The sequence below is a fragment of the Arvicanthis niloticus genome, chromosome 6 (genome assembly GCF_011762505.2).
Source record: "Arvicanthis niloticus isolate mArvNil1 chromosome 6, mArvNil1.pat.X, whole genome shotgun sequence".
Classification (NCBI taxonomy): Eukaryota; Metazoa; Chordata; class Mammalia; order Rodentia; family Muridae; genus Arvicanthis; species Arvicanthis niloticus.
Genome location: NC_047663.1, coordinates 62,329,782 through 62,345,458, shown reverse-complemented (window position 1 = coordinate 62,345,458; position 15,677 = coordinate 62,329,782). Strand labels below are relative to the sequence as shown.

The 15,677-nt window shown below is 46.2% G+C and overlaps 1 protein-coding gene across 1 annotated transcript in view; it reads right to left on the bottom strand.

Annotated features, from left to right (window-relative positions):
• Obscn (obscurin, cytoskeletal calmodulin and titin-interacting RhoGEF) overlaps positions 1–15,677 on the bottom strand; it is a 135,943-nt gene that overhangs the window by 103,380 nt on the left and 16,886 nt on the right. The window contains exons 11-15 of the mRNA XM_076937701.1: positions 13,482–13,757; positions 10,709–10,984; positions 6,084–6,359; positions 4,641–4,916; positions 2,974–3,249 (exon numbers count right to left, since the gene is read on the bottom strand). Of these exons, the coding sequence (XP_076793816.1) occupies positions 2,974–3,249; positions 4,641–4,916; positions 6,084–6,359; positions 10,709–10,984; positions 13,482–13,757 (1,380 nt within the window). The remainder of the gene's footprint in view (positions 1–2,973; positions 3,250–4,640; positions 4,917–6,083; positions 6,360–10,708; positions 10,985–13,481; positions 13,758–15,677) is intronic.

Sequence of the window (15,677 nt, the reverse complement as noted above, 5' to 3'; positions counted from 1 at the left end):
ATGATCCTTTTTAGATTTGGAATTGGAAATGGGCTCTCTGTGTTGTTATAAGCCTTTAAATTTTCTCCTCCCACCAGTGTTGTCGAGACAACAGACAGTTGAAAATGTTTTCTACATGTTGACTTCGGCTTTTAATTAATGTTTTAACTGAAAAGCAGAGCTGCAGATTCCATTAATGCGGTGTTAGGATGCAGCTGCTGCTCAGGCCGTTGTAACCCACAGCAGGAGGCTTTCCCTCTCAGAGACACTGACAGGCTCCTGCCTGAGACACTGTCCAACGCCTCTAGCTAAGAGACTCCACGTGCACACTTCCTGCCTGGGGACGTGAGTTTACATCCCAGAGGCTGTTAGTGGCCGTGCCCTCTGCCCCCAGCCCCTTTCCTGACTCTGATTGCAGACCCCCCCCCTGCTCTAAAACCTCTTGTCCTCCAAGAGCTGGAAGCAGAGAGGGTCCACATCCGCCATGTGGACCCTGATGCCTCTTCACACCTACCACGCTGTTTTCTGTTTGTCCATCTGTACATGGTGTTAAATAAACCCTAATGTCTGAAAGAGCAATTTCTGTCTCAGTGTCCTCTATTGTATCTGACACCTTCCGTACACGTTTAGGGAGCATGATGTAACTTCTTGTTATGTTACAGTGAGAAACAATTAAGTCAAGCTGGGTAGAATGTCCAGCACATTCTGGTTTGCTTTCTATTGCTGTGATAAACACCACGACCAAAAGCAACCTGGGGAGAAAAGGGGCTACTCAGAGCTTACCTGTAGGTCATGACTTACCACTGGGGAGAATCAGGATAGGAGCTCAAACAGGAAGTGGAGCAGAAACCATGGAGGAATACTGACTCATTCTCGGTTTTTTTACATAGCGCAGGCCACTTGCCTAGGTCAGATACCCACAGTGGACTGGGTCCTCCCACCTTAATCACCAACCAAAACAATTCCTCAGACATGGCCACAGGCCAGTCTGTTCTAGGTCACCCCTCTTCCCATGAGACTCTTGGTTATATCAAGTTGACAATAAAGAGTAACCAACATATATTTCCACACTCACATTATTTTTTGTGTAAACATTTTAAATGTACTCTTTCAGCTATTTTCAAGCACATGGTACATTATAATTACTACAGTCACAGGACTCATTTTTCCTCTGCTGTGTTGGGGTGTGGTGTGTTTCCCAAGGCTCATGTGATAGATATTTGGTCCTTGGTGTGGAGATAACTGAGGTCTGAGAGCCTCAAAGAGGTGAGACTGGCTCACTGGGTCCTGGGGATCAAATTCACACCATCAGACTTGATGGCAAGAACCATTGCCCTCTGGTTCATCTCACTTGTTTCTTTCTCTTTTTTTTTTTGTCCATTTTTAATCAACAAATAATAAATGATAGGGCACAATGTAATGTTTCAATAGCCTGTCTACATTGTAATCAAAACAAGATAATTAATATATCTACTGAACCAACTATTTATTATGTCTAGTGGTGAGAACATTTTCAATCCCCTTAGCTGTTTGGAAATGCATTACACATTATTGTCCAATAGAATTATCTTCCTGTGCAATAAGGCACCAGAACTAATAATTACCTTCTAGAACATTTAATAAGATTTATCCATACCCCCTTTTCTGTGGTAAATTACCTTTGGGGTTGTTTGTTCATTTGTTTGTAGATTTATTATGTGCATGCATGCCTGCAAGCCAGAAGAGGGTACCAGATCTCACTACAGATGGTTGTGAGCCACCATGTAGGTGCTGGGAATTGAACTCAGGACCTCTGGAAGAGCAACGAGTGCCCTTAACCTCTGAGCCATCTCTCCAGCCCTAGTAAGCTAGTTTTTATAATTATGTTTCAAAAAGACACTATGACCTTGAAATTTTCTATCTTTTTGTGTCACTTCTTATACAACTTCTAGAAAATAGCTGAATGGGTTTTTTTAAGTTTTCATATTCTTTGAAAATAAAATTTAGTAAAGATACACAGCATTTCCCCCTTTTTTGTCTTTTTTATTTTGTTTTGTCGGTATGTTTATTCAGAAACCATTTCTTATTGATGGGATACTTGAAATGTTATCTAGTACCACCCACAGGTCACTGTAAGAGAAGACTCCTTAGGGAAGGAAGACAAATGCACATCTCAGATTTCTAATGAGTGAGGGAGGTACAAACAAATGAACTCCTAAGGACACTGTAGACAGAGAACCCGAAGACCGGAATGCACCTGGTTTCTCTAGGGGAAAAACACCCATAAACTATGTCTTTCACTCTTTCCAAATGATGCTTCAAGGAGAGCACTGTTACGAACCAGTTTTCTAACAGGCCTTTAGAAAATGAGACTGTGCCCACGGTGAGCTGTCTACTGTCACAGCAGCATGCCCACAAGCCCTCTGCTCTTTCCTTGCCACACACAGAAACTGCAATACGATGTGTGTATCCATCAGTACACGCACAGACCTTCACATCTCAGAGATCAGGAAAGAGTACTCAGGTACCAGCACCGGAAACAACTTTTCTTATAAGAAAATCCAATTATGATTAGGGAAATCAAAATTTCCCTAGTTGTATTTAAATTGAATGGAAATGCTTCTTATGAACAAGAATGTTCATGCTGGATTAGGGCAAGCAGGACCTGCAGACACTAGGACATTCTCAGAGTCCTGGGAGACAGATCTCACTTATCCCAGTCCTAAACAACAGGAAGAGCCAGGGATATCCCTGGGCACCAGTCAGCAATGCAGAGAAGACCTGGGATGTTTGGGGATGATAAATACTATCACATAAAAACAAGGATTCAGCTCTCCTGACTTAGTTGCATCAGCTTCTGCTGACACAGCCAAGCATGGCCATAAGAACAGAATGTGAAAGATTTAAAGCTCCCAGAGGGTAAGCCCCCTGCAGTAGTGTCAGGGTCATTCAGGTTATTAGTCAGTCTTAGCATCTCATCCAAATGAACAATGTTAGTGCCCTCAAACAACTGACCTGGCACATCCAGACGGAAGGACACCTTCTGTCCCCCAGCCTCGCAGCTGTACTCCCCAGCATCCGCCTTGCCCGCCTGCTGCACCACCAGCCTCCTGGAGCAGCCCGAGGCCTCCACGCGCACCTTCGAGCTGGAGCTCAACTTCTTCCCATCCTTGAACCATGTCACCTCAGTCTGGGCCTGGGCCACCTCGCAGCTCAGTGTGGCACTGGCCCCTGCCTCTGCCTTCACCTCGCTGCGTGCCTGCTGCTCCTTGGCAAACACCAGCTTGGGCTCTGGGAACAGACAAGGACACACGTAGAGGGTCAGAGATCAGGAAGGCCACCTACAGAAAGACTGTATGGGGCAGCTCGAAGGCAGGACATCACCCAGGCTCTACACACTGTGTCCAGGAAAAGTCCCTAAAACCTCTCAACACACAACCCCAGTTTATCCACATAGCCTGTCACCACTGCTGGGATGGCTCAAGAGGAGACATGGTTATTACAGTCCTCCATGGAAAGGCTGTGAGTCATGACACCCCCAAAGTGGCAACGGAGAGTCTCCCCCAGGACTTGATAGGACATGCCTCACTGAGCTGAAAATCCTAACTCTCCATACCTTTTCCTACTCTGAGTAATTTTCAGCCGTGGCATCTGCTAAACGGAGCTCCTGGGCCATCTGTGACCCTCTGCTGTCTGTCTCACTGATGTCTCCAGCCATCAGTATCTGTTTCTCTGTATGGCTGGTATGCAAGAAGACCCTATTCTTGGTAGTACTGTTTCTTCTTCATATTTATTTCAGGAATCTGTTTATATATTACAGCACTTATCCTCCCTCATAGTAGGTATGGCCTGTGGGTCTGATCCCAGTGACAGATGGTTAGATGTGGCTTGTCCATTTTGTCAAGAACAAAATTCTATGGGTTAAAAAAGGGAGGAGGTGGGGAATACACCAGCATGTACTTTGGCTAATATTTAAACTCAGTTGCAGATTAAGTGAATGCAAGGGCCCCAAACCACAGAAACAGCAACAGGGAACGTGTTTCTCCACTGGTGCCTGCATGGGGTTCTCAAGTGCCTCTTGGCTTACTGTTCTCTCTGCTTCCTCAGTAAACTAGCTAATTCTGTCAAGGACATTGCCGCATCTTGGCAGAGCCCTCCCCCCCACCCCCCGCCCGCCTGGGGATCTGAGGAGGATTGTTCAGGCTTCACTGCCCACAGCATGAAATGTATTTCCTAATGCAGTTATGGAAACAGCACTAAGCTGCAGAAAACCCTGTACCTTCCTGCAAGATCCCTTGAGCTCAGCCATACATGAGAGAACAAGAAGCAAGAGAGGCTAAGGGGTGAAGTGAAAAGAGGGGACAGCAAGGGTTGTCAATAAAGAGCACATAATACTCTTGCAAAGGACCCAAGTTTGGTTTCCAGCACCCAAATTAAGCTACTACTCTTGGCTGCCTGTAACTCCAGCTCCAGGGGATCCAGTGCCCTCTTCTGGACTCACTGAATACCTGCACTCATGTGCACGCACGCGCACACACACACACACACATACACACACATATACACATGGTTAAAAGGTAATAATAAAGCAATTTCTAAAGGGAATGTAACCAGGATCTGTCTAAGCCATAGCCAGCCTTCAACACCGCTATCCAAGGCTAGCTTAGTTGTGTAACACCCACCTGTGATGTCCAGATGGAAGGACACCTTCTGTCCCCCGGCCTCGCAGCTGTACTCCCCAGCATCTGCCTTGCCTGCCTGCTGCACCACCAGCCTCCTGGAGCAGCCCGAGGCCTCCACGCGCACCTTCGAGCTGGAGCTCAGCTTCTTCCCATCCTTGAACCATGTCACCTCAGTCTGGGCCTGGGCCACCTCGCAGCTCAGTGTGGCACTGACCCCTGCCTCTGCCTTTACCTCGCTGCGTGCCTGCTGCTCCTTGGCAAACACCAGCTTGGGCTCTGGAAACAGACAAGGAAATACAGAGTTAGAGACATTGTCTAGGTCAAAACGGCCACAGGGAAAAGAGCTGGCTTGGGCAGTGGAGGACAGGACTTTCTCAACCTTAATGGATGACTATGGCTCTCATCACACTGTAGGGCCTCCTGCCGCTGCTCAGTGGACTCTGCCAATACTGGGCTGTAGATTTTACCTGTGACACTCACAGCAATCAGTTCTTTGGGTCCTGCCTTCATCCCACGCTCCTTGTCAGATCTCCATGTCAGTGCTATGCCGACTGCATGAAATGACCTAAGGCTTATTTCCTTTGTGTAGTGTCTCCAAAGTTCTCCGTGAGCATGCAATAACTGTTCTCAGTACTATTTGATACGGTTTTCTTCACAAAATTATTTGAAGGTTTGGTTGCTATTCCACTTATTCAGAAGGCACGAGACTTACTGAGTTATTATTCTCACACAGTTCACTAGTGACTAGCCTGACTTAGCACCATAAATGCTTTTTGGTATTCCCTTAAAAACAGCTTTTTCATGTAGACCTGAAAGCTTGTTTCTCAATATCTAAACATGGATGGCAGTTCGGGGAGGCGGGGTCTGATGGAGCACTGCTGTCTGAGAGCACTACAGGTCAGTCAGGATTGCAGACCACCCTATAAGTCCTCAAGGCCCTGCCTGCACACAAGCTCAACAGCTGTCAGTCTCAGGCTTCTCCCTCTGAGGACATGGAGCCCGGCACTAACATTGACAGGAATGTAGGCTGACCGGACAGGAGACAGCAGACACTCACTCCTCAGTGTTCCTGAGGTCAGAGCAGGAACTCTATGGGGTTCTCTGATACACTTACCCAAACTGAGAGCAAAGGGTCAATGGTATTTGCTGATAACTAGACACTGTTGTGGGGGAGGGGAAGGAGAATTGAGACCATACACAAGGTCCAGACTGAGTCCCAGATCTCATACAACAGCAAGATGGTTCTGGAAACGTAAAACTACAGAATACCTCATAGTAACCCTACTCGAGGCTTACAAAACAGACCCCTCCTCCACCTTACGTATTCATCCCCAGCCTAGTTGCAGGGGAGAAGGAAGGATGGGAGTTTGAGAGATGAAGGCTAATATAAGTCAAAGGAATGAGTCAGGCCCACTCCACTGTCTCATGAGGACAAACAGGTACCTGGCACATCCAGACGGAAAAACACCTTCTGTCCCCCGGCCTCGCAGCTGTACTCCCCAGCATCCGCCTTGCCCGCCTGCTGCACCACCAGCCTCCTGGAGCAGCCCGAGGCCTCCACGCGCACCTTCGAGCTGGAGTTCAACTTCTTCCCATCCTTGAACCATGTCACCTCAGTCTGGTCCTGGGCCACCTCGCAGCTCAGTGTGGCACTGGCCCCTGCCTCTGCCTTCACCTCGCTGCGTGCCTGCTGCTCCTTGGCAAACACCAGCTTGGGCTCTGGAAACAGACAAGGAAACACAGAGTCAGAAATACTAACCAGGCCAGGAAGACCAAATCAGGGGGAAATCCTGATGGTACAGGTCCCATTGAAGAGCAGAACATCACTCAGACTCCACACTCAACTGTGCCCAGAAGCCCAATGCTCCTCAGCACAGATCCAGATCCACACATCCCGTCCCTGCTACAGGGCTGTTCTGGAGTGTATCTCTAAAAGCTCCTTTCAGGGGCTCTGTGGTGGAGACCTGACATTTTCAGCCCCTGCATTTGCCCTTTGGTAGTCTTGGTGTCACAGGCTGACCTGCTTCATAGCTCCATTGTCTGTCGTCAGATTTTTGGAGCTTTGTATGAATTTGAGTCCTGGAGTCCTACCAGATACGTGTATTATAAATATATTGTAAATATTCTCCTTGCCGGTGGGCCTCAACTCCTCACTTTTGTGTGTGTGTTCTCGTTGAATCAATTATTTTCGCCAAGCAACCTCTCTACTGATTCCTTGTGGGCCATGTATTCAGGTACTGACTATGACACTCATAGGGCAATGCCCTGGCACACTCAGCTGCGAATCATGCTATCTTTCTCTGACGTTGCCACTCCACGCACTGTTGACTGCAGTCTATGCGTTGGGGGAGACTACCAGGACTAACTCACTTTCCCGGTGTGAAATGCCCTTGGTTCCACTTGGGGAAGATGGTCCTGTCTCTACACCTCACACTCATACCACAGGAAAGGAGGGACAGGAACTGTGATGGTGGTCAGCCAAAAGCAGGGACAGAGACCACTCTTTTGCTTCTCCATTGCCGCATTTGGGCCTGCTGTCTGACTAGCATTGGTTTATGGTGAGGGTTGATCCTTGGAGCAGATGCTCTCAGCTGTTCATCTGAGAGTATACAATGCTTCGCAATCAGCTTGTCAATCAGCATTATACTGAAACATATACATTTATATATATTTGAGTTCTGACTAGGAACAGTTTCTTTGGATCTTTGTCACAATCCTTCAAAAACATTTGACCATTTCTTCACTGGGCTTCAAATATTTTGGGGGCATCAGGTTAGAAAACAGATGCTTCTGCAAATACTGTAGAATTTCATTTTCCAAGCTTCTGATGCAGTGTGCAGACAGAGTGGCGTCTCCGGGAGCAAGATCTCTGGGCAAGGCGATCCTCCCCAAGGCTCTCGCTGCACCCTTTACCCTGGAGACTTAACGGATGGCTGTAACACCTTCTCCTGTTCGCCTACACTTGTCTTGTTGCCGTTTCAAAAATAAATCTCTCTCCTGAAGTGTGATGTTAACTGCTGTTTCCTGTCCTTCTGCTTTTCATAGTAAGGGAGACCTATTGGTTCCCAAAAGAATTCATGATAAATTTTATTTCACATTTTTCAGGATATAAGATGGTAATTGATTTTTATTTTTTTATTATGTGTGCGTGCGTGTGTGTGTGCGTGCGTGTGTGTGCGTGTGTGTGTGCCATGTCTGAGCTGGTTCTCTCTCTCCACTCTCTGGGTCCCAGGAATCAGATCGTCAGGCTTGGTAGCAAGTGCCCTTACACACTCAGCCATCTCACTAGCCCAGAAGACAGTGAACATTACAAAATGCTTTCATCCAGTGCTGACTGAGACCTCAGTGGTTTCCCTGTCCTCCTGGTCTTCTGTGCCCACTGTTGAGCCAACCCCTCACAGTCTTCAAATACCGCAGAGCAGCTTTCTACCAGGCATTCCCTATCCTGGCTTTGAAGTGGCTATGACCTTTTCACTTTGCATATTTTCCAGGTAAGGTTTGGTTTCCATGTCACATTGTTTCCATTACATGGTCCATCTTTCCTTCTCTTGTTCCCCGGAAGAACAAAGTGAAGAACAATTTGTTTCTAGAACTTCTGGGATGATGTTCCTGCTGGGCTGCCCATCCCCCGCCCCCATTAAACCAGCTCTAAAAAGACTGTTTCCATTTGGTTCAAGTCACAGAACTGTTGGAATTTTCAATTTCTTCTTTTGTCAGTTTTGACATAATTTTCTAGGAATTAGCCAAACTGTCACAACTTGCCAATTTTTTAAACCATAAAATTAGCTCTCATAGTCTCTTCAACTAATGTCTCACAAAAAAAAAAAAAAAAAAAAAACAGCAGGCTTTTTTTGACAGTTGTCCATGTTCATAATTGACTGTCTAGTTGGCTGTCTATGTCATGGATACAACAGCAAATAGAAAATACAGGGGCGGAGCAGAACTGCATCTACGAGAATCACAGGCTTCCTTCTTGTCATCAGGCCCTGGATAATACAGAGAGCAACTGTCGGTGCTGACACTACACTGGGTACAATCAACCAGGAGACAAGTGGAGACGTTCAGAGGGAAAGGGCAGTGGTGGCTCCACAGTTAAGAGCACCGGCTGCTCTTGCAGAGGACTCAGGTGTGGTTCCAGCACCCACATGGTGCTCACAACCCCCAGGTCCAGGTGATCAGATGCTCTCTCATGAATTCCATGGGCAGCAGGCATGAACATGATACACAAACATACGTGCAGGTAAAATGTTCATAATCGTGAAATAAATAAATCTGGTTTGTTTTGGGGTTTGGGGTGTTGCTCGGTTTGGTTTTTGAGTGAGTAGTGGCTCAGCAGTTAAGAGCGCTACTGCTCTTCTGAAGAACCTGAGTTTGAACAACTCGTAACCACCTCTACCTCCAGCTCCAAGAGATCTGCTGCCCTCTTCTGGCTTCTGCAGATGCCTGCACTCGCATACACACACACACACACACACACACACACACACACACACGATTTTAAAAATATAAAATAAAAAAACAAAACAAAATAATAAAATAAAATAGGGAACTGAAGAAACGGCTCAGTGGTTAAGAGTCCCTTCCTACCCTTCCTGAGGACCAAGTTTAGTTCTCAGCATCCACACTGGTTGACAACAATAGCTGTTAAGTCCAGCTCTGGGGGGATCTGAAGACTTAGATTCCCAGCAGTGACTATACTCATATGCCTCCACACATAATTAAAAATAATAAAAATAATTTTAAAATATAAAATAGATCTTAAAAGAAGAGGTTGTAGAGAGCATGTGTCCTGCTTTTGTGTAAATGTAGTGTCATTTTACATACGGAACTGGCACTCCTGAGGATGTCACATCTTGCAGTAGCATCCTGGAATTAACTCGCAAGGACACTGAGGACAGGACACTAACCTATAGGCCAAAAGCAGGAGGGTGGCCTCTAGTGACTTAGCATCAAGTCTTTTAACAAGAGGAAAGGCTCTTCGGCCATCTCTATGCACCAGCCAGAGAACCGGTGACACTCAGTCACCAGGAACATACTGAGATTTTGTACAGCACTCCAATTGCTGGCAGATGCCACAGCAAAATGGCGGCACACCACATCAATGCTTCCCTACTCCAGCTTGTACGTCAGCTTCTGGGGGCTAATGATGGCAATGCTGTGTAAAAAAAATAAAACAACTGGGGCACAGGGCAAGGTTGACAAACTCACCCATCCTGACAAGTGGATGTCGGCGTATTTCATCAGTCTCTACTCTCCACACATCACCATAATTGTGTGCCCATCCACCAACAGGCATTTTCCTACAGGCAGTGTGTAGGAGGGCATCTTCTAACTCCTCAGAAAAGGAGTGAAAGAGACCATAAGCAAAAGCTGGAGAGGTGGCTCAGCGGTTAAGAGCACTGACTGCTCTTCCAGAGGTCCTGAGTTCAATTCCCAGCAACCACATAGTGGCTCACAACCATCTGTAATGGGATCTGATGCTCTCTTCTGGTGTGTTTGAAGACAGCTACAGTGTATTCATATACATAAAATAAATTAAAAAAAATAAGCCCCTCTCTTATCCTATCTTAAAAAAGAAAAAAAGGAAGCAAAAGCTGAGAATACAACTCAGTCTTGAGACAGTAACAGGTGTGACAAGCATCTGGCCTATGGCTTGTCCTTACCCTGAGTCAGTGGGATACAAACAGCTCAGGCCATGGAGAAACAACAAATGGCTCTGGAAGAGAACCTGGAAGTTTCCAGTGTCTCCCATCCAAGGAAGATTGCTCTCCCAGGTGAAGATTGTATGGTCACCTTACAACCAAGAACCAACTGATTCAAACAGAACCAACCAAAGGGCTCTGGGCAGGCTCTTAGAACGTACAGTTAAGTACCACTATGTGGACACCACTCAGTGCGTGTAAAAAGGGCCTGCCCCTGACTGTTTGCCTCACTGAGCCCCTGGATATAAGATGACAGGACACAAGATAGTAATAGAAAAAAATGTAACAGAAAACAACCGGTGGTCAGCCATGCGCCTGATCCATTCATCCCCTCAACACAAAACAAACTGGTATCTCAACACCCACCTGTGACGTCCAGACGGAAGGACACCTTCTGTCCCCCAGCCTCGCAGCTGTACTCCCCAGCATCCGCCTTGCCCGCCTGCTGCACCACCAGCCTCCTGGAGCAGCCCGAGGCCTCCACACGCACCTTCGAGCTGGAACTCAACTTCTTCCCATCCTTGAACCATGTCACCTCAGTCTGGGCCTGGGCCACCTCACAGCTCAGTGTGGCACTGGCCCCTGCCTCTGCCTTCACCTCGCTGCGTGCCTGCTGCTCCTTGGCGAACACCAGCTTGGGCTCTGGGGACAAATTGGCACACTCAGAGTTAGAGGCACTGTCCAGATCAGCAAGTTGCAAACAGAAAGACCCTGGATGGGTCAGCCAGAGAGCACAGTGTCATCCAGGCTTTGCAGTATGCTCAGGAAAAGCCTTAAGGCCTCTAAGCACAGAGAAAGTCATTTTCCTTATCCACCCATTCAAATGCAGATAACACCAAATGCTACAAATGTTTTTCCTGAAGTACCTCTGATAAAGTTTAGTTGATAAATTAGGCAAAGTAAGAAATTCATAAGCCAGCTGTGGTGATGCATGGCTTTAATCCCAGAACTTAGGAAGCAGAAAAAGGCAGATCTCTGAGTTTGAGGCTAGCCTGGTCTACATAGAAAGTTCTAGGGAAGGCCAGCCAAGGCTATATGATGTGAGACACTGTCTCAAAAAAAAAAAAAAAGTTGATGTGGCTGTGCACGTCTTTAATACCAGCATTTGGGTAGCAGAGGCAGGTGGACTCTAAGAGTTCTTGGCCAGCCTGGTCTACAGAGTATGTTCCAGGATAGCCAGGGCTATGTAGAAAGACTGCCTCAAAACAAATTTAAAAATCACAACAATTAATGATAAAATAGAAAATTAAAACAACATAGTAAAACAAAAGCCCACATTCTGGACCATTATTAATTAAAATATGGACCAACTGAACAACAGAGAGCCATAAATGACAGTGGATAAATAAACTCATGACATGTTACTCAGGATAAAAAGAATGACCATTACAATTTGACACATACCACACTGCTCCTTTCTGGTGTCACTAGACAGAACTTTGGCCCAATTTTTTAAATAATTTTTTTATTTTTATTTTATGTGCATTGTGTTTTGCCTGCATGTATGTCAGAGTGAGGGTGTTGGGTCCCCTGGAACTGGAGTTAGAGAGTTGTGAGCTACCACATGGTGCTGGGAATCGAACCTGGGTCTGCTGGAAGAGCAGTCAGCCCTAACTGCTGAACCATCTCTCCAGCCCTGGTCCAACAGCACTGTCTTTAGGCACTGCTTCAGGACCTCTGTGAATATTTTCACACTAGAGGACTGACAACCATGCACACACCAAACACTTCCCATGTTTCCTTTGTTGCTTGTCTTCTCATCACTTATGGAAGGCTCTGCTGAATCCCTAGGTTTTTACACTTCTATTTAGTATTACTGTTGCATGTGATATGGGAGCAGAGGTGTGCCACACTTGCAGGTGGAGGCCAGAGGACAACTTTGTGGAGTTGGTTCTCTCCTTCCATATTTACATGGACTCCAGGGATTAACTCATGTCATGAGGCCTGTTCAGCAAGCACCTTTACCCACCAAACCATCTCACCAGACTAAATCACAGTTTTAAATTTCAATGTATTCAGATGTGTTCTGTGGTGGTCAGTGTGTTTGTTCTGTTAAAGAACTCATTCCTGGGGCTGAGGGCGGCTCCGTAGTAAGCCTATGCTCAGAATACACTGAGCTCTGGATTTTACTCTCAGCATGAGAGAGAGAGAGAGAGAGAGAGAGAGAGAGAGAGAGAGAGAGTTAGAGTTCCAAAAGTGCATGTTCCATTGGCACATACACTCATTCTATAAGTTCTGGTGTTCTCCTAAACCCTGGAACAACTACTTAAGAACTTCATCATAACTACATGCGAGGAGTTTGAATGTTTCCCACACATAAAATAGACATCAGAGGAAGCGAAGATGTTGACTGCCAGGGTTTGATTAGTGTATATAAGTGTACATCATCACAAACATGCTATCAGTTCCTCGCCACACCTTGCTGACTAGCATTATATGTTGGCTAAAAATAATGAAGTCAGTCCATAAGAGGAATCATAGAAACATCTACATGCCACCCTGAAGGTTTGTACTTCTCTTTCTGGTCTAAGTCTGGGACTCAGAGTTGGCTTTTTATGTGGTGATTACTGCTGCAGTGTTTTTTCAATAGGGATGAATGGTCCAAAATCTCCCATGAAAAAACCATACTGTCTGTAGCCCTTCCATGTGTCTCAGAGGAGAGAGAAGAAGTGGGGTGAGGGAATCGCTGCTGTGAGGGGACATGTCTGCTCCTTCAGCGTGACTGCCTGCCCCTGCACTGAGACACCCATGTCTTCTTCTTCACTATTTGGTTTTAGCATATTCTAAATATGCTAAAATATGCTAAATTCATATGGTGTAGCAAAGGCCACTACCTTTTCTTTGGGTGTGCTGTTTGGATCTGAAATGCTCCCCAAAGGCCCACATGTTGGAGGCTTGGTCTTTAGAATGATGCCATTGGGAGGTAACTTCAGTATTTAGGGGTCTGGTGGGACATTCTAGGTCAATGGGCATGTGCCCTCCAGGAGGACTGTGGGACCCAACATTCGCCCGCTCTCCTTCACATATCAGCATGAAAAAAGTAGTGTGACACAGAACATGTGCAGAGACAGGATCATCTAGGCCATCAGCCCATCTCCCATCACGTGGAAACAAACAGCCTTGATACCTGAACACCCACCTGTGACGTCCAGACGGAAGGACACCTTCTGTCCCCCAGCCTCACAGTTGTACTCCCCAGCATCCACCTTGCCCGCCTGCTGCACCACCAGCCTCCTGGAGCAGCCCGAGGCCTCCACGTGCACCTTCGAGCTGGAGCTCAACTTCTTCCCGTCCTTGAACCATGTCACCTCAGTCTGGGCCTGGGCCACCTCGCAGCTCAGTGTGGCACTGGCCCCTGCCTCTGCCTTCACCTCACTGCGTGCCTGCTGCTCCTTGGCGAACACCAGCTTGGGTTCTGGGGACAGTTAGGAACACACAGTGAGAGATACAATATGGTACCTATTTCACAGACACTGATTCTCCAGGGTTCTAGAAACTGTGTCCTTGAAGACATCAGGTGTCCAGCGGGATTTAGGCATGTCTTCACAAACTGTGTCTTTTGTCTCCGTTCCTCAGGTGAACATTTGGAAGTTATTCTCACGCAGAAGCAATTTCAAGGCTAGAGGAAAGAGGCTGGGCTACTCCTGCACCTTTATCTATGGGTTTACTGTCTCTGCCAAGTTCATGGCAGATGCTGTTGCTCCCAGAGCTGGCCTACAGTATGCTCTGCAGTTTCCATTCCCTGATGGTTTTATCCACACATAAAGTATGCGCAAGCACTTGTTCATCTCAGTGAACTTCAATACCTCTCCCCATAGAACCCATACCTATGAACAAAGCATCTCAGCTCCCCATCTACATAGACTGCCTATAGACAGGCACACACACACACACACACACACACACACACACACACATGCACACTGTTCATGCACAGCCACTACTCTGACTTCTCTCACCATCAGTGACTTCTACCTGGGCTTTGAGTTCACACCAGTTAGGCAAGTTACATGCTCTGCACCGATGCTCCTCTGCTCAGTCACTGACCCCAAGATAACCATGATGGTCCCTTAAGGGAGTGTTGCTCAGCAACATGATAGCTATCTCAGTTTGGGTGACTGCACTCTGTGATACCCACACAATGGGAGAGTCAGCCGACCACAAAGTCTTCATCACATGCACTATATTGTGTTCTGGTGCTTCCGTTTGACTTGTCTGAAGGACTCATCCACATTGCATATTATTTGTTCATGTAATTCAAGCATTGTAGTGCACAACTTTAACTTGAGAGGCAGAGGCAGGCAGATCTCAGGCCAGCCAGGGGTACATAGTAAAAAGAGAAGGAGGAGGAAGATGAAGGGGAAGAGGAAGAGCAGAAATGTGTTCCTTCAAGCTGTTACATAGAGTTGTGCTGCATAAACACACAACTGAACAACTTTTTCTTTTCCTTCTTACAGCTCATCTGGGTTGTTTGCCTGGAGATATAACCAGTAAAGTTGCTCTAAGTGTAATCGGGTGGCTGGGGAGATGGCTCAATGGTTAGGAATGCAAACTGTCCTTACAGAGGATTAGAGTTCAGTTCCTGGCACCCATTGTGGTGGTTTGATTAAGAATAACCCCCATAAGATTGAATATTTGGACCCCAATTGGTGTAACTGTTTGAGAAAGACTGGGATGTTTGGCATTATTGTAGGAGGTGCAATACTAGCAGGCTTTGAGGTTGCAAAAGACTCCCACCATTCCAAGTGTGCCTCTCTCATGCTGCCTTCTGATTAAAATCAAGATATGAGCTCTCAGCTGTTCCAACCAACACACTTGCTACTTGCTATCCCACTGCCCCACCATGATGGACCAATTAGATGCTTTTCTTTTATAAGTTGTCTTAGTCATGGTGATTTGTCATCACAATAGAAAAGTAACTAAGACACCCATGGTAGATGGCTAACAACTGCCTGTAACTCCAGCCCCAGGGGATCCAAACATTCTAGCCCATCCTCACTCATGTGCACATACCAACGTATAGGCAGATATATATATATATATATATACATATATATGTATACATATATATACATACATATATATACATATATATGTATATATGTATATATGTATAACATATATTTATATATAAATAATTTTAATGTCTTTTTAAAATATCCTTGGATACATCTTTGGTGATGGGAATGACAGCACAAAGGACTCTGTGTGACTTTCAGAGAGATTGCACTGTTAACAAGTTCTCCATATCCATCCACACACCTGTCATCATCCAAGTCCTTAAACTGTGTATGCTTCATCCATCCCTAATTGTGATGGTTTGTATATGTTCAGC